Source organism: Elephas maximus, chromosome 14 (genome assembly GCF_024166365.1).
Source record: "Elephas maximus indicus isolate mEleMax1 chromosome 14, mEleMax1 primary haplotype, whole genome shotgun sequence".
Classification (NCBI taxonomy): domain Eukaryota; kingdom Metazoa; phylum Chordata; class Mammalia; order Proboscidea; family Elephantidae; genus Elephas; species Elephas maximus.
Window position 1 is genome coordinate 65271886 of NC_064832.1, and position 25425 is coordinate 65297310.

The 25425-nt window shown below is 35.9% G+C and overlaps 1 protein-coding gene across 2 annotated transcripts in view; it reads left to right on the plus strand.

The window, feature by feature from the left end:
- Positions 1 to 25425, plus strand: part of PIBF1 (progesterone immunomodulatory binding factor 1) — a 237629-nt gene that overhangs the window by 43714 nt on the left and 168490 nt on the right. For both annotated transcript variants that reach the window (XM_049853427.1, XM_049853428.1), the window contains exons 6-9: positions 5623 to 5756; positions 7013 to 7121; positions 7409 to 7590; positions 9052 to 9177. In XM_049853427.1, the coding sequence (XP_049709384.1) occupies positions 5623 to 5756; positions 7013 to 7121; positions 7409 to 7590; positions 9052 to 9177 (551 nt within the window). The remainder of the gene's footprint in view (positions 1 to 5622; positions 5757 to 7012; positions 7122 to 7408; positions 7591 to 9051; positions 9178 to 25425) is intronic.

Here is a 25425-nt window from a genome sequence, read left to right on the forward strand (position 1 = left end):
AAGATAATTTAGCAAATTTGTCTCTTTTAAAATACTAAGATTTAAAAATGTTTGGTTCAGTCACTTCTGGGTCAGTACCTATTGAAAGACCAATGTTTCAAATTTGTTTCTTTGCTGAATAAAATGCTGGCTATTTAAAAATGGCCTCCCGACACATCAACATTTTGTGTTAGAAATGGAGGGTTCTGTGATATCCATGAGGCTACGGATCATGTCTTAATACAGTAATACAATTTTTAGCACAGTCATAGACACGTAAACGAACAAATGAATCAGGTAGTATGTTCACATTACAGAGGCAGCACTTTAAGTCCGGAGAGGTTGACTTGCCAGAGCCCTTGTTCTAGAGTCAGAATTTGAACTCATTCATGTCTCTTATCTCAATGTAGTGTTTATCACACTTGATAAAAGTTAACTTTCTTTTTCCGTCTAAATTTTTTTAGAAAGGCTCACCCTTTTATGTTTGAACCCACCATTTATTGAAGAAAATGTAATTGAAAAGATAGCGTATAATAAAAAGCATTAACGTTTTCTTGTTTCCTTCTTAGCCCACAGCAGACTTTTATTACTTCAGCTTTTTGCTTTTTTTTTTTTAAAGACTTTTTAAAAACCCAAGACCTTTTTTTAAAGTCACAGCAGAAGTTAGTCTGGCAGCAAAGTAAACTTCTGTTGTGACTTAGAGGGACAGCCTGTAACTGTTAATTACATTTCTTGTTCTTTCAGTATTTAGTTGCTTGGATTAGGTTACTGACAATGTGAAACTTCTGCGAATTTTGAAGAGTAAATTCTTACTTTTCCAGAATAGCTAACCAAGCCATTTCTTATCATAGACTGAACTGCTATCCCATGTAAACTGCTTCTGATTTGAACCATTGACCTTAAGGTAAATGTCACTGTATCCTGTTTCCAATTTCCTTGGATGCCCTATCTCCCCACAGGCAGGAGGTCACTTCACTTCTTAAAAGATTTATTGTGACACACAGGCTGCCACTTTCTTTTCCACTTACATGGTGTGAGAGGCCAAAGATTTAAGTGATGCTCCGAAATTCTTTTTGTCCAAAGTAATTGCCTTTTGGTTTATACAGCAGCTGCTGATTGTTTAAAATGTACCTGTTTAATTGCATCTTTGAATACTTTTTTACTTTCAGTGTTTAAATTCAGTGTAATTTTGTCAAGTTGCGTTTTAATATGTACATAAGGAATAATTGCAGTAATTGTTTTAAGGGAAATCCCCAAATTAACTGAATCTATTCATGTGCCATTTTTGAGCCCACAAAATTTGCAGTTAAAGTTCTTTTAACGCCATGGATTTGATTAATAAATAATAATATTAACTTCTGATCAGTAGTTTCACAGTTTTCACAGAATAGATTCTTCAGAAAACAGGTACTTGAAATTAAGAAAAAAAATGAACTATTTGTGAGTTCAGGAATCTAAATTCTAGCTTTGTCTCTGCTAGCTCTGGAGTCCTGGACAAACCATTTAACCCTCTAAACCCCCCAAAACCAAACTCCTTGATGTTGATTCGATTCTGACTCATAGCGACCGTGTAGGACAGCGTGGAATTGCCCCCATAGGGTTTCCAAGGCTGTAGTCTTTACAGAGGAAACCCTGGTGCATACTGGTTAAGAGCTATGGCTGCTAAGCAAAAGGTCGGCAGTTGGAATCCACCAGGCACTCCTTGGAAACCCTATGGGGCAGTTCTGCACTGTCTTATAGGGTCGCCGTGAGTCAGGATTGACTCAATGGCAATGGGTTTTTTTTTAATCTTCACAGAAGCAGACTGCCACATCTTTCTCCTGTGGAGCAGCTTGTGGGTTTGAACTACCGATTTTTTGGTTAGCAGCAGAGCACTTCAACTGGTGCGCCGCCAAGGCTCCTTTTTAACCCCTCTTGGCCTTAATATTCTTACCTTATCAAATAAGAAGATTGTACGACATTATCTCTGGGACATCTTTCATCTCTGAAATTCTGTTAATCTAAATGCTTAGCTGCTGTTATTTGGAAACGAGGCATTGGTAAAAAAGCATCTCAGTATGAAAATAAAGGACCTAATAGTTGATAGCTTAGCCCATAATATAAAATTTTCAATTTCTTGTGTCTAACAGCCGAATTTAAAATCAGATCTATAAGATTCATGGTTTTCTCAAAAAAAAAAAAAATTTGTGGTTACTTGGCAATTTATTAAGTTCCAGGAAATTTAATTCATGTGTCCATTAAGGCGCTGTGTATTGAATGCTCGATTTGTCCTAAACGTCAGGCTAACCATTGGGGATACAAAAATAAATCATTTGTTTAAGTTTTTAAATATATCTTAAAATTAAAATAATAATACACACCTATTACAGAAAACTTGAAACAGTAGAAAAACAGTAGAAAAGGTGTCTCTTTACCATCCTGTTCCATCCTGCTCCTTTTCCACTTTGATGGGGATCTCGTGCGTCCCCCTTGCTGTTCCTAATGTAAGCATCTATGAAGAATTTCTCAGTTAATGGTTTTCCCGCTAAATCCTCTTGTTTTGGGGGTTTGTTTCAGTGTAATATAGGTACAGAAATCATAATTGTACAACTTGATGAATTTTCGTAAAGTGAACACAGCTGTTTAACCACCACCCAGATCAAGAAATAGAAGCTCCTTCATGCTGTTTAGAGAAAATCTTTGACAACATTCTGTATATATGTTATATAGAATATTGTTTTAGATTGGTTTTATTTGCAGATACACAATAATAGTCTTGAATTTAGTTAGAAAACTGATAATTTGTTAAATATTTATCAACATTTAAGGACACTTTTTCTACAACTTGAGCTAGTTATTTTAAAAGCTAGGGCTGCATAGCCCATTCGCATTTCAACAATTACTGATTCTGTAAACTTTGGCGGCGTTAGAGTATACAGAGAAAAGAGGTCTTTAAGGAGCTCCAAGTCTTACGCGGGTGTGGGAAAAGTGCAAGAGCTATAGGCAAAAGAAGAAAACATGCAATTACAATAACAGATTTAGTTTTTTCAGGCTAGGGGTAGCCTTGTTTTCTTTCCTCACGTGACTAATTTAGGAGCTAGAAAGATGACGTTAACCCTGGCAGTGAAAATCAGTTCTGTTCCATATATGTGAAGAACTGGCAAACAGTTGAAGTCTTCTCAGTGACTGGGATTGTCCTTATTTTCATGGTGTAGTTTTTTTTTTTTAAGGAAATTAAGACTTGCTGTTAACTTACTGTTACGTAGAAAATTTTCAGTTACAAAGGGCTGGTGCCTAGAAGTTTATGCTTATTTATGCTTGAAAAGGTTTTTGTTGTTGTTTTTCTTCTTTTGTTTTAATCTATTTGATGTCCTTTTCTATAGCCATTAATTGCAAATCTTTTGTATAATAGAGTACTAGGTACTAGGTTAAGTTTTTCATTATGATGTAGGAGGCAAGTAATAGCAGATCACAGTACATGTGCTGGGTTTTCTGTCAGAGGTAAAAGCAAATGCTGTGGGAAAATACAAGACAGACATGCAACTCAGAGCTGAGGCTTGGAGGCCTCCCTCAGAAGTTGATGCTGAACTCAAGACAAGGAGGAATGTAGAGGGGTGGGACAAAATAATATTTTCTGCTCTCTTCAGTCTAAACTTCAAAGTTCTACACAATTGTGAGGTCTGGTTTATTTTACAGGAAAATGCTACTTTTCCCATTTTTCAGTACTATCCCTTAATTTTAGTTGCTGATAACAAGTGAAGCAGTTTTTAAAAAAAAAAAAAAAAAATACAAAAGTAATTTTTTTTAAAAGGGGAATTTTATTCAGGTGGAAAGTCCTAAAGAAGGTATTGGTAGAATGTATATACTTTCTGCTTATAGTTGGTCATATGGTGTTTATATTTAAAGAAAATTAATTTATATCCCATGGAATTGCTCTTCTGCACTAAAAGTTTATACCCCATATATTTCAGGATTAGGGGGTTGGTGTCCTCTCTAAATCTTTACACTTTTAGAGGATTACACCGCCACCCTCACATAAAAACTCCTGTTTCTTTAGGCATTCGTGTCATCTGGATACCCCGACTTATAACCTTCCTCATTTGTAGACCACTGGAACATTCTTCTTTAATGGAAGCTTTGCTCTAGATTTAGTCTTCCTTTCCACTTTTGGAAACCCTGGTGGCGTAGTGGTTAAGCGCTACTGCTGCTAACCAAAAGGTCAGCAGTTTGAATCTACCAGGCGCTCCTTGGAAACTCTACGGGACAGTTCTACTCTGTCCTGTAGGGTTGCTATGAGTCGGAATCAACTCGATGGCAACGGGTTTGTTTTTGTTTTTGTTTTTTTTGGTATACTAGATACTGTGTGAAGTGATGGCTGTTCAGTGATGAACAAAACAAAGTGCCTGCCCTTAAGATGTTTTATTCTGGTGAGGTATATAGAGAACAAGACAGTGATAGAGTGAGATCAGTGCTTGGAAGGAGGCAAATATTCAGATTATATGCAGGTATTCAGGTAGTGGGAATAGCACGCTTAAAAATCCTGCAGGATAGAGAAAGCATGGAAATTTCAGATATAGGGTTGGAGGGTAAAGTGTGAACATGAGGAATGGTGAGAAATGAGGCCTGTAGTAAGCAGGACCAGATTCTGAAGAGGCATGTGATTGTTGTAAGGTGTTCACTTCCACCCTTCGCCCCATATCTCAGTAACTCTGTCCGTGTGTGCTGCAGCATGATGAGTGGAGGGCAGCTCAGTGTAGGCATGTGTTCCCAGGGCCACAGTTCCTTTTTTGCAGAATATCAGAATTGAAGCAGCATGATCAATCTCTAAATTGTGAACTCCTGAAGAACAGGGACTGTGTTTTATTCATTTCTATATCTTTGGCGTAATAATAACTCAGGAAATGTTGGAAAAAGTAATTTAACATTTGTAGTCATTTTGTGAAGGAGCCTTGGTGGTACAGTGGTTAAGCACTTCACTGCTAACTAAAAGGTTGATGGTTCAAACCCACCAGCCCCTCTGCTCAGGAAAGATGTGGTAGTCTGCTTTCGTAAAGATTAAAGCCTCGAAGACCCTATGGGGCAGTTCTCCTCTGTCCTCCTATAGGGTCTCTACGAGTTAGAATTAGTTAGATGATGATACGTTTTTGGTTTAATCATTTTATGTATTATCCTAGGAACCAAAACATAGTTGTTATAATTTTTTTTTAACGGAAAACAAAGTTCAGGTTTTAAACAAATGACTTACAAATGAATTTATAAACTACTCTGTGAGTTTAAGACGTTTTTGTTGTTATGTGCTATCAAGTCGACTTTCAACTCATAGTGACCGCATGTGGCAGAGTAGAACTATTCAGTAGGGTTTTCTAAGCTGTAATCTTTATAGAAGCAGATTATCAGGTCTTTTTCCCATGGAACATCTGGGAAGGTTTGAACCTCCAACTTTTCAGTTAACAGCAGAGTGCTTAGCTGTTGTACCACCAGGGCTCCTTGAGTTTAAGATTATATATCTTTAAGTAGGGAAAAAAATTCCTAAACAGAAAAATCGAGGGTTTTTTGTTTGTTTGGTTTAGTTGCAAGGAGATTCACAGCTTAACAGAAGAATTCAATACAGTGTTTGGTCAACTATACTTAATTTGAAATGTTTACTATTCCTTTAACTTATAGACCTATGAAGAAGAGCGAAGAAGCTGCTCTGAGCTTCAAAATAGATGTCAACGTTTGGCGCTAGAATTAGCAGACACAAAGCAATTAATTCAGCAAGGTGATTACCGTCAAGAGAACTATGATAAAGTCAAGAGGTAAGTAGTTAAGATGTTGACAGTAGTTCTCATTTTATGCATGTGTCAAAGTCACCTGAATTCCTACCATCAGCATTGTTAATTCTACTTTATACCCTACTCTTTATTTCACAAAAGGATGTAGTTTTAGGATTTGTTTTGGGGGCTTTAGATTGTATTTTTTAATTTAGTTAGAGGTTGCTGCTATAGTATTTTATCATCTTAAAAAGCAAAACAAAACTTTTATACAAGTATGGACAAATGTAAACTGTCATTAATTGTGGAGAGCAAGTTTATGGATGTTTTGCTGTATCATGCTTTATAATTTTTACATAAGACAAACATAGCAAAGGGAACATGTTCATTTTTGTGTGAGAATAAAAGTATTGCTTATAAAAGCACAAAATACCTGTGTAATATATATTAAAATATTATTAAGGGTAGCCAGATCTATGGCTTATTCTTATTTTAACTTATGCTTTTCTGTATTTTCTTCAATGTACATAATACCTTGTTAACCAGGCAAAGAGGAGCTTTGTAAATGAATTATTGATAGAGAAAAACAATTCTTAACAGCCCTTTTCATGGGAATACCAAATGGATAGGTAAAGTGCAAAGGCACTGCTTCTGACTGGAGAGGATTAGTTACACAATAGGAAGTCTCTTTTTCTGCTCATTTCATAGCTCATACATCACACATTCACACACTCAGGTTTTTAAGATGCCCATTGTTGGCTTCAGTCCATTTCTTGGTATTGCTATTTAGGGGAGAGAGATGGTCTGAAAATGGAAATCAGAGTCTCTGAGTAATCATAATTTGTGAATGAAATAATCACAAGAATTCCTGCCTATGTATCTGCTATGCAACCTAAGATATAAATTGTAAAAGGTTTTTATCTCTTAACTGAACTGAATGCCTAGAGCCATGCATAAATTCTTTTAAAAGTATTGGCTTCACGATAAGATTGAAGATGATTATTGAAAAGGTAGCAAAGTATACCTTAAAAAATTTTATTATTTACTGGTGAGTGTGGCTTACGTATTTATTTTTTAAAGGTAGTAAATTTATATGTACGAATCTGAACAAGGTCTTTAACAGAGAGCACCTTCTAAATTTGAAAAGTAGATCCTTTGTAATTCATAGAATGAGTCCGCAGGACCGCTGTTACTGGTTATCTCTGTTCATCTTCCCGAAACATAGTCAGTGTTTTTTAAAAGTTCACTGTAGAAAGAGAAGTCAGGTTTGTTTTACGTGTGTTCGAATTTTATTTTCATAGTGAACGTGATGCACTTGAACAGGAAGCAACTGAGTTTAGGAGAAAACATGAAATACTTGAAGCCTCTCTCAAAACTCAAGTTAAAGAAAGAAGTGAATTATCAAAAGAGGTAAGCTTACAGATAGAGTCACTTGAATTTTATTATACAGGATTAGTGGAAAACAGCCCAGGCCAGAAATGTGGAAGGGATGTTTCTCCTATTTGACGTGATTCCCAAAAAGCAGGGACTTTCGGTCGTTCAGTTGGGACTGAAAATTGAAAGGTAAGAATCAGTTCTTTTTAAAGGAGAATTTTTATATGGTGGGTAAAAAGCACAAACGAACAGAAAATAGCATGATTAACCTTGAAAAGTAAGAGAACGTTGCTCTTAAACTGTCTGTCTCTCCATATGTGTAGGTAGCCACCTTACAGCAGACTGTTACTTTATTGCAAAAAGATAAAGAATATCTAAATCGCCAAAACATGGAACTTAGTGTTCGTTGTGCCCATGAGGAGGATCGCCTTGAAAGACTGCAAGCTCAACTTGAAGAAACCAAAAAGTCTAGAGAAGAGATGTATGAAAAATACGTAACATCCAGGCAAGATTTTCATTATTTTCCACGTAAATAGTTACAAATTAATACCATCTTCTTTGAGGGAACTCATGGTTTGGGGGACGAATAGTGATTTTTTTCTTTTTTTAAGGTCTGTAGGATGACCTTAAGATTTGTTTCCTTAGAAGATGTTCTCATTCTAGTTAATTAGTTGATCTTTTTCCTTTTTTATGATACAATGGTTTTCCCAACATAACATCCAAAACCCAGTTTCTTTTAGATAAAGTGTACATACACTATTTTTAATTGTGACATACTCTTTCTAAATTCCCTATGACTAAGATTTCTATGTATGTATTTTTTGAAAGTGAATATAAAAGTATCTCTATATGAGTATATTTTTGAAAGAAAATTTTATCATAAAAATCCTGACTATGCTGGCCTTTTCTGACAGTGTGAAATTTAAGAGGAGAATTAGGAGACACCATTGCTTCCTGTTTTAAGGTACAGGCCTTGGAACCAGACTCCCTGCATTTGAATCCTGGGTTCACTCTTCTACTGGATGTATAAACTTGGACAAGATGTTACCTTCCGTACCTGCTCATTTTTTTTATTTGTAAAAGAAACAACCATAATAACCACAATTTAATAGGGTTCATATGAGATTTCAATATAGATGTAGAACTTTACCATACTTCCTGACACATAGTAAACTGTGAAAAAAATATTACATGATTGTTGTCTTTTATTATTACATATACATATATAATTTCTTTATTAGAGTTCTTTATGTACTTATGCCTCTTATAATCCTTGAATTATTTTTATCAACACATTCAAAACTAAAACAAAAGTTAAGTTGTATCCTTTAATTCTTTACATATTTGTGACTTTTTCTCTGGCCTGTAGTATTTTTTCACCAGTTTGTGATTTTCTTCTTAATACTCTGTATAATCTTTTGCCTTATCTAAGAGATTACAGTAGCCTTGTAAAGAGTCAATTAGTCATTTTATTTTTATATTTTTGTTGCTATTATTTGTCCTTCAGCATGCATCACACCATATTATTTTTTTTAAATAATTTTTATTGTGCTTTAAGTGCAAGTTTACAAGTCAACATATTATTATTTTTAAATGAGAGCCGTTTCATATGCATCAGCTTTCAAGCCTCCTCCAGCCATATGCATTAAAAACTATTAGTAAAATATTTTTGAAGGTGAATAATTATTCAATATGACTTATATTTATATAGTAATCCTTTAAGACAGTGTGTTTAACAAGCTGATACCCTAGGTGAGACTAGTTTGAAACAGTATTTTTAGGAATTATAAAACTTTTATGTAATAGTTAAGTTTTTCCAATAACAGTATACACAGAGAGTACATTTGACATGAGCTATTAAAATCTTACAAGTAGGTCATAAGATACTAAAATCCTACAAATCTTACAAAAGCCTACTTGTGTTACATAAAAAAAATTAGTGGTTATTCCCTTTGACTCTTTGCAGGGACCATTATAAAACAGAATATGAAAATAAACTACGTGATGAACTAGAACAAATAAGACTGAAAACTAATCAAGAGATTGATCAGCTTCGGAGTGCCTCTAGGGAAATGTATGAACGGGAAAACAGGTAAAAAAAAAAAAAAAAAAAGTAGGATGTTTGTGCGATATTTCTTTCTTTTTTTTTTTTTTTTAGAGGTTATAGGAGTTTTATTGAAATTAAGCTCTATTTCTATAAGATAATGTCCTTTTGAATGCATTAAAGAAATGTGACATAAACCTAAGCCCAAATATAATGAGAGTATTAAAGTTTCAAAATCTTTCATAGCTAGCTTTAGAATAAGGTTTATCAGTCTTTTAGGCTTCTTTACTTTGATGTTCCCACTATTTCTTTATTACCCCTATAACTTGTCCTTTTGCCTTTACCTCAGTTAAGATCGAGGGTGGAGATGAAAAAAGGCCTGGAAATCTACTTCTGAAAAATTAGCCATTGAAAACTCTGTGGCGCACAGTTGTACTCTGATAAATATGGGGTTGCCATGAGCTAGAATCTACTTAATGGCAGCTGACTTTGAAGAGATGCAAGTACTTCTTTTTTATACCATATCAACAATTTCTCCTGGAAACTTTTTGATACTAAAAGAGTATTATGAAATGTTACATATCCTCACTTAGCTGCTGGCCCTGAAAGGTGTCATATTAGATAATTCTGAAGAAAGATCTTTTGAATTCATGCAGTTACATTTAGATTAGTGTATGTTGGTTTCCCCTAGGTTAGTAACTGGAAGTATTAGGGGGGAATACTTGCTACTTACTATAAGGGCAGTTATTTTTATACACCATCATTGTAATTCATGTGGTTTTTGAAAGTTTATATTTTAAATAGGGAAATTATTTTGAATTTAACTTAATTGCCAGGATAGTTTATCAGCACTGTTATAAGTGTATGATATTTCTGATTGTTGTCAGTGATACTTTAAATTAAACTTAAATAATCTATAATTAGCACAGTAACATATTTTTACTAGGGCTATACTAGCAGAAAAATTTAAGATTCCACTCCTTAATTCCAGAGGAAAAAACTGCTCTCTATTATAACAACATAACATGTTGCTGTTGGGTCGATTCCGACCCATAAAGACCCGAGAGGACAGAGTAGAATGGCCTTATAGGGTTTCCAAAGAGTGGATTTGAGCTGCCGATCTTTTGGTTAACAGCTGTACCACTTAACTACTGCACCACGAGGGCTCCAATAGTGTCAATAAGTTGACTTCTAGTGGGAAAAATATGCAAGAGCTACTACATATGTAGAATTATCCTTGGGGTAGTAAATTAACAAAGATTTTTTTTTAATTACTGTTAAATTACTGTTTTAATACGGCAGACTGGGGAGATTTTTATGATAATGCTGAAATCCTTTTGAGCAGTATGATTTTTTTCTTGGATTTCTTTTATGGAAATGTTGCTTTATGGTAACAAAGGAGGCAATATATGACAGTGTTTTTAGTTTAAAGGCTATCTTTTTCTTTTTTAAGATACAGTAACTTATAAGTTAGTGAGTTAATCATTACTTTTCTCATAAATATAGCATACAGGGATAGATTTTTATCTACTTGTTTGATTTTTTTTTTAAGTCTGTGTAAAAGTATATGCCCAAGGAAATTAACAAAGAACTGGGAACACTGAACATGAAAGAAATCATTCACTTGTGCACTTAACAAATATTTAGTGGTTATTTTCTTCTGCTTGCATTGTTCTTTCTCTTTTTTGAGCTATGAAATTATTATGATGCAGCCATAATTTAGGATTTTATTAACAATGAAAGTGACAAAGAACTTCATAATGTAAAAATTCTTAAGTGGTTATTCAGTGTTGTATTACCAGTGACAGACTATATACTTTGGGGATCAGCAAAGCAGGGATATTAAATTTAAATTATATGTATATATTACATTAATTAAAAAGAATAAAAATTTTTATCTTAGGAAAAATAAAAACATTTTTTGTTTCCTTACACATAGTTTATATTTTAGTGTTTAAATTTTAATTACCAGTGGGAGCACTGTAATCATTTCTGTGATCAAGGCCTTTGAAGTCCTAATTTAGCCTTTATATTTGAATCCTGATAAGATATTTTTCAAGGTAGCTCAAAGAAATTTTGGGCTACTGTTTAAAATGCACTGGTTTTCATTTAGTTACTTTGTTATGTTTTTTTTTAACCTTGTATACATTTGCTTGTATGTGTATGTAAAATACAGCACATGTTAAGAATTGTACATTTTTTTCAGTGAACATATGACAAATTATTATAAATTAAATACCTATTTAACCACCACTCATGTCAAGAAGTAGAATATTTCCAGTGTCACAGAAATATCTTTTAGCCTCTTTTTGTCTAACTCCTCTCTTCGTGAAGGTATGCCCTTCTGACTTACATGCCAATAACTTACTTGATTTTCTTTATACTTTTATCATCTAAATATGCATCTCTGAAAAGTATACTTTAGTTTTTTATATATCATTATATGAAAAGACCAGCCAACAGTGTTGAGGATGGATTGAAGGACCATAGGACTATAGACAAAGAAGCCACTTTTAGCAGTTGTGTCCGTCATGAACATGAGAGGTGATGACTGAACTGGATGAGGACCAGTAGAGATGGAGAGAATGGGACAGATTGGAAAATGTTTAGGACTCAGCGATTAGATTAGATTGGGGATGAGAAGTTAAGAATGTCACCCAAATTTCAGGACCTGGCAGTTGAGCGAATGGTGACCCAATTCCTAATATTAGAAAAAGAGAGGGCTTAACAGGAAAACTTGGTAAATTTAGTTTCATTTGAAATGTCTGTGAGATACCTAAATAGGAAAGTTGGCTGTAAGATTCTAAATCTCAGGAGAAAGACTGGGCAGGATTTAGACCTTTGCATACCAGTTGCCATCGAGTCATTTTTGACTCATGGATACTCAGTGTATGTCAGGGTAGAACTGTGTTCCATCAGGTTTTCAGTGGTTGATTTTCAGAAGTAATCGCAGGCCCTTCTTCGCAGGTGCCTCTAAGTGGGCTCGAATCACCAACTTTTTAGTTAGCAGACAAGTATGTTAACCATTCGCACCACCCAGGAACAACTCCGTCTGCAGCATAGGTGATATTATTTCTGTTATACAAAGAAGCACTATTAGTCCTGTGGTACAGTTCTGCTATGAATTACATAGGCTTTTGTTAAATTTTATGGAGCTTGTCTTAGGGTTCTCTAGAGAAACAGAACCAGCAAGATATATGCATAAAGAGAGATTTACTTTAAGGAATTGGCTAAAATGGGGGATGGAGGTTGGCAGTTCCAAAATCCATAGGTCCAACAGCAGGCAGGCTTGCATCCCAAGCTCCGTAGGTCAGGCAGCTGGAAGAGTGTGTATGAGAGTTCTTCCAATCTGTTTGTAGTCTAGAGGCAGAACACACCCTAGGGAAACTGTCTTTTTGCCCTCAAAGTTCTCAACTGATTGATCGATTATATTGATTTTATTGCACTGTAATTACATTACATTAGACACAATGTAATTGCATTATATTACATTAAATTACATTAAGGAAGGTAATCTGCTCTACCCAAGGTCAACTGATTTAATCATATATAACTACTCCGTAACAGCAACCAGACTAGTGCCTGGCCAAACAACCAAGAATCATAGCCTAGCCAAGTTGACACACAAAACCAGCCACCACAGGACTATTTTTATGTAAATGCATGACTATTTCTAAACAGTTCACGTAGCCACATAAACTTTGGTATGAAATCATTTTGACAATTTCATAACTTTTTAGTTTTTGTTTGAAAAAAGAATTCTTGAAAATGCATCCCATGGTAACAAATTTAGATATATTATCTCTATTTCTAAGGATAGGAGCTCTGGTGGCACAGTGGTTAAACACTCGGCTACTAACTGAAAGATCAGCAGTTTGAACCCCCCTGCTGCTCCACGGAAGAAAGATGTGGCAGTCTGCTCCCGTAAGGATTTACAGCCTTGGAAACTCTATGGGGCAGTTCTGTTCTGTCCTGTAGGGTTACTGAGTCAGAATCGACTCAACAGTGATGGGTTTGGTTTTGGTATTCTCTGAAACCCTACAGCTGCTAACCAAGAGGTTGGCAGTTCAAATCCGCCAGGCGCTCCGTGGAAACTCTTATGGGGCAGTTCTACTCTGTCCTGTAGGGTCGCTATGAGTCGGAATCAACTCGACGGCAGTGGGTTTGGTTTTTTTTGGTAAGATGGTTAGTGGAGGCAGGTGAGTAAAGCTATGTGGAGAAATAGCGGAGTCATTTCTGGAAGCGGGGAAGCTGAAAGTCAGTGTCCTCGTCCCAAGTGTTGTTCTGCCGCCCTGTCCATATCAAAATGAGTACAACTGAACCTGGATATTTCTGGGATTGTGGCTACTGCCCTAGAATCCCTAGCCAGCCGCAGAACCTGGAATTGACTCCAAGGATATTGGCAGTAGAATGGCCGGTTGCCACCAGGTGGTGTCACATTGCAACCTGGGCCAGGATAGATTTGAATTGCACAGGGAACACCTAGCTAGCTAGCTGTACAGACTTAACCTTGATCATTTTATTAACATAGTATTTTATGCGACCGAATCTTTTTGGATTGCACTTTTCCTTGTTATGGCATAATTTAACTGTGGTTAGAGGGTGTGTCCCACTAGTTTTCACAAGATGAAAATTAATTGTAAATTACTTCTTTTGACACTTTGTAACTTAAAATGGTTAAGGAAATGTTTCTAGTATTCCTTGTTGTAAAACATGCAACTCAGAACAAGTTTCAGCATTAAGTGTTTTTGTGTCTGAAGAAATTAATTACATGCTTTAGATGTAGGTGCATAATTTTGTCTGTTAAGTGTATTTTATCAAAATGAACTGTTACTATATGGGCTGAAATAAAATGAATAAATTATTTATACTTGCATCTTTGTACTTAGCCTCCAACCTTTCCCCCAATAAACATATTTTAGTAATAAGTTAAATTATAAGATTGGAGAAATATGTTTTACCCTTCATTAGCTTTCTAGACATTGGAAAATGTTAAGAAAGTGTCTTTTTTTTTTTTTTCTTAGATATGGAAAAGAAAGATGGAATTCATGCCATCTAATCTTGGTATCAAGTCGTACACGTAGTTTTATGAAGTTAAGGGATTGAGAGGGAAGAGTAGGAAAGTAGAAGATATACTACACTTAAGAAAAGGCAAAGATGAGCAGAGAAAGAACTTGGGTATTTGGGTACATCAAAAATACTATAATTGGAATTATAATGTGTATTTATATTTTGGTTCAGTCTGTAAGTTAAGCTTGTCTTTTTCTGTATTTTGTAGCTACTTAAAAGTGCCAGTTGAACCTCTGGGAAATTATGAGTGAAATTACTCCAGTGGTGAGGTTTATTATATGCAGGCAGTCCCCAGATTACAAACAAGTTTTCCCTTCCCAAGTCTGTCTTTAAGTCAAATTTGTATGTAAGTCAGAAGAGTTAGGTACGGTTCATATCTGACGTCAGTTAATCAGATGTTTGTCTTAGTATTCAGAATACCTGTCTATGCATTAAAAACATTAAATAAATATTCCAGAAGCACTAAAACATCTTTTTTTTTTCTTCCCAATACTGTGGCCCAAATGCAGGGAAAGCCAATTTTTTAGCTGTTCTTGTTAGACTCTTTGGGAGAGTAACAGACACTGAGGCTAACTCCAGTGGCTGTTTCTTAAGAGGGTACGTGTAGAGCAAAAAAGCCAGGCAGAATCTCTGCAAATCCAAAACCAGAAAGAGCGGTGGGGCTGGGCCTCATGGCACCTGAAATCAGGGCAGTTTTGGGTTTGCGGCAGCTCTCAGAGTTCTAGCCAGTGGGAGCCTGTGATTAGTCACTCTGCTGCCCACCATGAGCAGGCTCAGCTCCTCTCTGGGAGGCCTGTTCTTACATCCATCTGCTTCTCAACCACAACCAACTGCTCTTTTCCTACCCACTTTTATTTTAAAAGCTTTTTTTTTTTTTTAATTTTATTGTACTTTAGGTAAAAGTTTATGGCTCAAGCTAATCTGTCATATGAAATTTTATACACATGTTATCATGTGACACTAGTTTCAGTCCCTGCAATGTGACAGCATACTCACCCTTTCCATCCCAGGCTTCCCATATCCATTCAACCAGCTTCTGTCCCTTCCTGCCTTCTCATCCTGCCTCCGGACAGGAGCCACCCATTTGGTCTCGTGTGTCTGCTTGAACTAAGAAGCACACTCTTCATGAGTATTAGTATACCAAACCATCTTTAACATAATAAACTAAGACCAAACCCATTGCTGTCGAGTCAATTCCAACTCATATCAACTCTATAGGACAGAGTAGAACTAACTGCCCCAATAGAGTTTCCAAGGAGCGCCTGGTGAATACAAACTGCCTTTGGTTTGCAGCTGTAGCTCTTAACCACTGTACCACCAGGGTTTCCATTTAACATAATAATACCTTAATAATAATAATTTTTGATGCATGTCGCAAAGTAGCACCCATTTGTTATTATGAACCATTGTATCTGCCTCAAATTTTTTATGTAAGAGGGTAGGTTTGTTAACTATGGATTTGTGTATAAGTCTGATGTTTGTAACCCAGGGACTGCCTGTAAATAACTTCTTAGCACATATCATATGGCTGGAATGTTATGGATTGTCCTTTGTATTTGGAAAAAAAGCCTTATTTGATGAGCAGGAGTATATCCTGAAAGATTTGGATTAAAACACTAAGTCCAGCTCTACCACTTATTACCTGAGTAGATAAGTCACTTAATATCTCTGGAATTTAATTTCCTCTTTTATAAAATGAGCAAATAATACTTCACAGAGTAGCTTCTGAGGTCTAAGTGAGATAATGTATATGCAAATACATTATAAACTGTGAACTTACATATTTATAATGATTAGTTTGATACCTTTCCCTATGTGTAATACTTAAGGAGAAGTCTTTTATCCATTGCACTGACAATTTAAGTAAAATGAGCCTTCTATAAAAGTCAGTTGATAAAATTGTGGGATTGTTTATTACCATTAAAAGGCATGATTATGAAATATATAGTTATTCTTATGTGTATCTCCATGTAGCATTTAATCATGTTTCTTAAATGATATAGACATAAAAAGTCTTCATGCCATTTATTTCTGTCTAAATCTCTGCATGTAATAGCTAACTTATTTGTTCCTTAATTAATACTCTGAAATAATAAATTAAGAGGAGGTAAATTTGGCTGATTGATTTTTCCAGAAAGTAAAGCTGTCTTTATCTAAGGTAGTCTCATTATTATAAACACAGAAAGTTCTGTTCTCAGAGTAATAACTGCAAAAAGGACGAGAATGAATTTGTTAGAGATACTGCTTATGCTCTTGCTACTGAGCAAAATATGGAAATTCAGACTTTAAGTAGCTCTATAATTGCTTGAACAGGGGTAGGCAGTAGGGAAAAGGACATGATTAAAATAGGTGCTCTTAAGTACAACAATTAGTATTTCTTTAGTGACTTTATTTTGCTACCATCTCAATAAAAATCATCTTGATCACAATTTATCATCTTAGAAAAGTACTCAAGGGGAAATTTTAATAACAGAAACTTGAAATTTGTGTAGAATCTTGGAGTGATATTAAACAGCTTTGAGTATTTGAATCTAAGTTTATTTACAAAGGGTAGTTGAGTATATGTAATAAATTACAGTGAGTAAATTGGAATTATTTAACAGAGGTTCCATTAGTCATTTTAAAAGTTCATGTCTTTATTAGTGCTTAAAAAAAAACTTCATTTGTTGATACCTTTCCAGATATCTGTATAATTTTTTAAGGAAAATTTAAGAATATTCTATTTTGTCGTTAGATTATTCTGGAAGTATATGGCTTTGGGTAACTCGGTATCTTAACTTTTCAAATCATTATAAATGAATTTTTATAATTAGCTGTATTTTTTTATTACTACCTGTATTCTTTATGTCCATAGGTGATTACCACATGTGTTCACTATTTAATTAATAGCATTTAAGTATTTTAAGATGTAATTGGGTGGTCTAGGTAGGAAGCAAGGTGAGTTCAGGTTACACAAGAAGTTAGGTTTGCCTGCATCGTATAGTTCATAGAGTGGTGGAGAAGGCTGGTAAAGTAGGATAGGGCCAGATAATAAAAGCAGAGTTTTGGGAGGTTTTGTAGAAGGAGAGTGACGTGATTTATTCATTTTTAAATGACTGCCATGGCAATGCGGAGTGGATTATAGTTGAAAAGAGCCCAGAGGCAGTGAGATTGGTTAGAAGGCTATTGCAGAAGCTTAGGGGAAGGTGACAAGTGAGAGCGAGAGTAAGAGGGTAGTGTTAAAGAATATTTAGGTAGTAGAATTGGCAGCACCTGATGATTGATTGGTGCTGGGCATCAGGAATGACTCCAGCTTTTCTAGTTTAGTAGTCTGTGGGAGATGGATGGTAAGGCATGGCTCTGAACTCAAGGTGGCAGACAAGATTTAGAAAGTAAGATAGCTCATTTTTGATCTTTTACAGATAAGATCAAGACCAAAAGTGCTTGCCCAAAATCACATAGTTTATTATTAAAAATGTTTCTCTAGCGTGCTCCAGATTCACTCCATCAGCCCTCAGGGTGTCAGAAGGGACCTTAAGCTGCCAAAGCCCCTCCAGCAGTCTCTCCCTTTTCCCAGCGTGCTATTACAGATCCAGTATTACCACTTTGTTTTTATACAGTGGAACATACTGGCAAGCTTTGCTCTAGTTACCTTTCTCTAAGTGAGCACTTCATATTTTTAATTCAGATTTTTATATTTAAATAACATGCTAAGGAGCTATTTATTGATCGTTATGCATCAAGCATTGTACTCAGCTTTCACGTACATTACACAGAAAATAAAATGGGACACTTTATGAGGTTGTAGGCTCCCCATTTTCTAAAAAAAGAACTGAGAGGGTGTGATTTGCCTAATTACAAATGTTTTAACAAGTGAAACTAGATACGTCTGATTCCACAATGCAATGCCAACTTCTATTTTACTGTTCAAAGCTATGAAAATTGATAGATATTTCTTAATCAAAACTGTAATTTTGGTGGTAATTTATTTAGAAGAGAGTCAGTCTTTTAAGGGAGGTTCCAAACCCTTTCTACACTTGAGAGCTGAGTGTGGATCATTAAAAACTCATTGCCGTCGAGTCGATTCCAACTCATAGCGACCCTATACGACAGAGTAGAACTGGCCCATAGAGTTTCCAGGGAGCACCTGGTGGGTTTGAACTGCTGACCTCTTGGTTAGCAGGTGTAGCACTTAATTACTGCGCCACCAGAGTTTCTAAAGCCAAACCCATTGCCGTTCAGTTGATTCTGACTCATAGTGACTTTATAGGACAGAGTAGAGCTGCCCCATAGGATTTCCAAGGAGCACCTGGTGGATTTAAACTGCTGACCTTTTGGTTAGCAGCCACAGCTCTTAACTGCTACGCCACCAGAGCTTCCTGTGGCTCATTAGAAGTTTGTAAAAGCATTTATAATTTTGTTAGTAAAGAGGCCTTTACATTTCTGTGAAATCGCATATAATGTTCTGAGAAAGCCTCCCTTTCTGATAGCACTCCCCTAAGACCCAGACCTTTCACTGGTGTATTAGAGTCCGTCTCCTCTCTGGCTGAAGGACAGAACTCCAGCAAATTTCCCATCTTCTGTGTTGTCAGTTTTCCCTTTATACCAGATAATTCCCAACTGTCTGCAAACATGTTATTTCCCCAGTCTTTAACAAGTCTTTCTTGTTTCAACTTCCCCCTCTCGCCCCATTTCTTTGCTCCTTTTTGCAGCAAAATTCCTGGAAACTGTTTTGTATATATTTTTTTACTCCCATTTTTTAAATCAACCTATTGTCTCCCACACCACTCCAACAAAGCTATTTTGCTAAATGAGCTGTGGTCAAGTCCTCAGGTCTCACCTTACTTGACCTATCAGCAGTGTAGGTCTACTGCCTACTCCTTGAAACATTCTTTAACTGGCTTCCAGGCTACCACACAATTGCCTTTTCTCCTTTCTTGCTGCCTGTTCCTGTTAAGTCCCTTTGGTAGTTCCTCCTCATCTCCTTGACATCTTTTGCAGCTGCCTAGCTGACATTTCCACTTGCATGTCTAATAGGCATCTTAAATGTAATATATCCAGAAACAAAGTTCTGCCCCGCACCCCAGCCCAACCCTGCTCCACCTTCATTCTCACCCAGCTTAATTAAAACTCTGTTTTTCCACTTACTCGCTAAAACCTTGAAGCCATCTTCACCCTCTTCTCTCTTTTTAATGTTCAACATCATATTAATCAGCAAATCCTTTTGATTGTATCTTCAAAGTTGATGACTTCTTTACCATCTCACAATACTTCTTTGGTCCAAGCCACCATTATCTCTTGCCTGAATTATTGCAATAGCCTCTTAAGCGACCCCAGCTTCCTTCCTTGCCCTCTTCAGTCTGTTCTCACTACGGTTCCTGTTAAAAGGTAAGTCAAATCGGATCACTCCTCTGCCCAGATCTTCCAATTCTCTTCATCTCACTCAGAAAAATTTAAATGATTACAGTAATGGCCCAGGACACAACACAACCTGTGTTGTTATCACATTCTTCCTTTTCCTACTCCATCCTATTCACTTGCTTTCCTTTAGCTGTTAGCCATGTTCCCACCTCAGGACCCTTGTGTTTTTACTCCCCACTCCTTAGCCTTCCCTCCTGGATACCGTTAGAGCCCTGTTCCCATACTGTCTCCAATTCCTCAAATGCCACCAGCTCTGAAATCTTCTCTGATACCCTATTTAAAATTCTGAGCCCCTCCTTCCCCTTACTCCCTAGCTCCTTCCCTGCTTTATTTTTCTCCAGAGCACTACTAACATACTACATATTTTATTTACTTCTGTATATTTTCATCTGCTGTTTAGTATTGGCTTCCCACGTCTGGTACATAGTAAACTGTCAGAAAAAATTTATTTAATTAAAGAATGAGTTGGTACTATTTTTTAGAAATCAGGTGGCTTATTGGTTTATAACGAAATGGATTTGATCAGGACCAAACGTAGTATATAAAACCAAAAAAACTAAGCCTGTTGCCATCGAGTAGATTCCGACTCATAGTGACCCTATAGGACAGGGAGGAACTGCCCCATAGAATTTCCAAGGAGTGCCTGGTGGATTTGAACTGCCAGCCTTTTGGTTAGCAGCTGTAGCTCTTAACCACTATGCCACCAGGGTTTCCAACATAGTATGTAGTAGTAGTTATATAGTATATGAGCTACAGTGAACTATGGCTGCTAACCCCAAGGTCAGCAGTTCGAATCCCCCAGCCACTACTTGGAAACCCAGGAGGCAGTTCTGCCCTATCCTATAGGGTCACTATGAGTCAGAATCGACTCAACAGCAATGGACATATACTGTATACAGTGTATAGTAGTAACTACCTAGTAACCTAGTGCCGTCGAGTCGATTCCGACTCATAGCGACCTATAGGACAGAGTAGAACTGCCCCATAGAGTTTCCAAGGAGCGCCTGTACTACTATATATATACTATATGCAATACTACTATATGCGAACATTGATATATAGTGGTTAGTACTCAGCTTACCATCCACCAAATTCCCCTAAGTCTCATTTTGATATATTTTATTCTGTCAGCTACTTTTTAAACCTGAATGCACTAATGAACTTTAAATGAGTATTTTGCATTTGGGGGCTTAAATATTTCATTATTTATTATTATTTATTTATTTATTTATTGGGGGGCCCACTGTTTGGGTTATATCCTTTTGTACTTTGTGCCTTAGTATTCACATCTATTCAATGAAAAAAAAAATCTGCTTAAGCACCAACTGAAATAAAAGCATAGGGAAGTATAGCATGTTCAGTCAACGTGAGTTCTCAAAATTTTTCTTCCCTTAAAATTAATAACTTGCCTTAAGAAATTTTATTAGATAAAATTTCCACTTTACTCTTTCTGTGTCCCATTCATTCACTTTTCAACTGTCTGTGTTCATTAACAGTGAAATTGTTGGTCATCGATTATAAATAGCAGATACTCCATTTGCAACCCTTTTACTCTAGGCCATCTTAAAAACAAAGGAAATTAGTAGTTTTATATTTTGTTCAGGAAGAAGAATCTAGCGGTTCTCGTTGTTAGTTGCCCTCAAGTCGATTCTGACTCATGGCGACTTGTGTGCAGAGTAGGGTTTTCAAGGCTGTGACCTTTCGAAAGCAGATCACCAGGCCTGTCTTACGAGGTGCCTCTGGGTAAGTTCAAACCACTAACCTTTCAGCTAGCAGTCGAGTGTTTAATCATTTGCACCACCCAGGGACTGTAGAAGTGATTAATTCAAACACTTCCCCTATAAGTAAGCTTATAGTGTGAACAGCTTTTTTCAATTCCTTTTTGTTCTAACTGGAAAATATGGGTTCACTTTATTAACCAAAAATACTTTTTACATGGAGGCAGAAGGAGAAGAATGAGTTGCTTAGTTATGCATGCTGAGCTCACCTGACAGCCGTGATTTTTTCACTATTTATTCTTTATATATTTCAAGTTCTACAGCATTAAAAAACCCGTTGCCGTCGAGTCGATTTCAACTCACAGCAACCCTACAGGACAGAGTAGAACTGCCCATAGAGTTTCCAAGGAGCATCTGGTGGATTTGAGCTGCCGACCTTTTGGTTGACAGATGTAGCTCTTAACCACTATGCCACCAGGGTTTCCCTGTAAGGCATTAGTGGTGTTTATTCAGGCTAAGTAAAACATGCTATGCTTTTGGCATTGCCAAACTCTGGTTTGTTGCTACTAGAATTTCAAAGGTTTCCTAAGGTTTTTCTCATCCTTATTACCTCTTTTCAGGTATGAATCTTGATTTGGCCTATCAGTACTGTGAAATTTATCGTCTTTTAGTAAAAAAAAAAAAAGAAAGAAAATTTATTTTGTACAGAAGTCTGTTATGTATGTTTTCTGGTAAGGTTTTCAGGTTTTGGCTTATGAGGTATTTTTGGATAAACTTACATGTATTAAATCATCTGCACAAATGGCACTATATCGCATATGAAATAAATCTATTTTGTTATAATAGTGAAATCCCATTACTTGGAGAAATAATTAAGAACTTAACTCTTTAAGTTTCTTGTTTAAATATTATAATTTATGTGACCACATCTCCCAGTTTATGCAAGAAAGTTCTATTTTACACCTGTTTCTCTGGTGTCATTATTAATAGCACCCCCTTTGTTCTAAAAAATGTCCCAGGTTAAAATATACATTGTTTAGACATTCTGGTTATAATAGTAGATACTCACTTTCCCTTTCTATTTCACAAATAAGATTGGTTTAAGATTTCTTTTCCCTTTTATTCCATCTTTCTTCTCAGTCCACTTCCCACATACAAACAGAGGGGAGATAGAAGAGGTAGGTATGTGTATACGATGGGTGGGAGACAGCATGAGAGAATCATGAAAACGAGTTTTGAGATCAAATGTTAGCTTTGTAAAAGTGTTTCTAAAGATGAAATGTTCAAGTTTTGATGTTCTAAAACATTTGTTATAATATTGGCCAATTGGCCACCTCCCAACATCTTTCTCTATTATTACAGTTACATTCGACCGTGGACTCAGTTTAGACTTTTAAAACTTGAGATTCATTAGCTTGTACATGCTACAAATATCATCTACCAGTTTTTCAAGTTTCCCTTTTGAAGAACATTTGAATTCCCGCTATTCCGTAATTGTATTACATTTTCTAATGCATTTTAACATTCAGAGATGGATAATTTATTAGCTATAGGACAGTTATTGTTTTATCTGTGTTAGGAATCCAATCCATCTGGTGTTTTATCAAACCAGTCTAGTTTTGAAAGAGCCTTATTACATACTGTTAATGTATAACATATTCAAGGTTTATTTTAACATCTATTTGTGCTATGAGGTGATCATCTAATAAAAATCTCATCATGTCAGAACTTTCCAAGGAGATAACTTCTATGAAACAAAGGGAGTCTTGAGAGAGGTAGCATAGTATGATTAAGAACATGATCTCTGGAGCCAGACTGTTTTGGTTCCCCTATGTGACTTCAGGCTCTCTGAGTTTCAGTCTCCTCACTTATAAAATGGAGGTAATAACACAACCTACTTCTTGTGGGATTGTTTTGAGGATTAAGTGAGTTATTATATGTAAAGTGCATAGAACAGTTCCTAGCACGTGGTAAGCACTTTATATGTGTTTGCTATTACTGTTATCAGTGGAAGAATACATTGAACTTACAAGTCTCAGCAATTAACTTAAAACCTTAAAAGTCAGTTGATGATAGTAAAGGAAGTATCTCATCTTTTCGTGTTATATGGAATTATGCTGCATGTGGGTTGTGTGTAGGATATATGAGGTGCTGTCTGGTAAGGAGAATATGGTTTACACAGAGATCTTAGCAGCAAACACCTGTGAGAGCATCTACTGAAAGCAGCTTCAGCTTCTAGTACATTCCCCTAGTTCAGTTTTCTCTTGCTGAATTGCCTATAACTGTCATCTTTTGTGTCCCTTCTTTTCTGAAAATTTTCTTTATTTACTAACCTCTCTTCCTCTTTTTTCTTCCTCTGGTTAGAAATAATTTCTCCTCTTTATGGTCATAGAATTTTGCTTATGCCTCAACAGAGCACTTAGTATAGGTAGCTAGATGATACAGATTGTGGCATAGAGAACGTACTAGTACCCTCTAATCACACTTTCTGCCGTAAACCCTAATGTCAGCTGCTCCTGGGTTTTCTTTGATTCCTCATCGCTTGCTTTTATTTTAATGCCTGTTGTTGCAGGAAAAGAAGTATAGTTGTGGACTGAAGCTTCTCCATCTACCAACTAACCTTTTGTGATTAACTGGTGCTGATAATGTGACCAATATATATAGAATATTGAGGCTATTTTTGGGAAAGGAAAATTAAAACCAATTTGTGGTGATTTATTGACTAAAATATTTAGGTCATTTAGGGATGAAAATATGTAAATGTTTAATGTATTTCGAGAATTTTATTATATTCATAAAATTAATTTTTCATGTCTCAATTTAATTTTACAACAGAATTTTTTGAAAGTCACTGCAATCAGGATTACATCAGAAAATAACAACATACAATTTTGTGATATCTGCTTAAAACACACATCTACTTATAGTATACAAAAGTAGATTTTCTTTTTAGTGAGTTATTTGTATTCAAGTTTTAAAAACTTTTGTTTCTGTCTGGTAAACTGTTGATGAATCTTTTATGTTTGACATGTTTTCAATTTTTAATTTGTTGTTAGCATATGCGAGCAAAAGACCACATTGCGTGTTGGCTCAGCAAGTATGACCATTAAGCTTTTATAGATTTACTCAAACTGAGAGGGCCTTTGTGACTCCTGACTTAATGTTCTTCGTCAACAATAAGAACCAAATTCTAATATCCAGTCCAGTTCTGTAAAGAAGATAGGATGGGATAATGTAAAAACAACTGGCTTTGGAGTAAGACGTATCTGAGTTCAAATTATGGCTTTAACACTTAAGTTATGTGACCTAGGGCTAGGTGCTTAAGCTTGCTAGACTTTAGCTTACTCAGCTACAAAATAGCTTATAAAATATTTAAAACATAAGGTATTTATAGGGATTAAGTGAGCAAAATCATTTACATCCACTCCTTAGTTACGGACAAGTTTGGTTTCCAAAGATCATGTCATTATGCAAAAATCAACATTATGTGAAAATGGAAGGTGACCACATCAGATCACAAAATGGAAGATGACTACATCATTACATAAATGCCAACTTGCAGCATTACATAACTACCAAACCATGGAGAATTATGGCCCAGCCAAGTTAACACATAACCACAACCATCACAGCCACCATTAACTCTTGCCTCGTACCTCAGCGTTTGTTACTGCCGGATGTACATCATTAATGTGCAAAATAGTCAGATAGTATATTTTTTACTATTGTCATAAATGCAAAATATCGGACAATTGACTTATAAATGAGAAGTAGGTGTATTTAGAGAAAGAGATTTAAAAAAAAGTGACTCTCTTCAAAGACTGCTGATACTTTTCTTGATCCAAAATTCTACCTTGATTAAAAAAAAAGACACATAAAATTTGATCATTTAAGGCTCATGGCTGTGTCATCTGCTAATTGCTCACTATTGTTGCCTTCCAACCTTTGGGACACTCCCCTGTTTACTGAGGTGTTACTTTCTAGCCTTTGGGACATGTCCCTGTTTATTGTGGACTGGCAGAACTGTCCCATAGGGTTTCCAAGGAACAGCTAGTGGATTTGAACTGTGGACCTTATAGCCACTCGAATGGTCACCCTCTGGATCTTG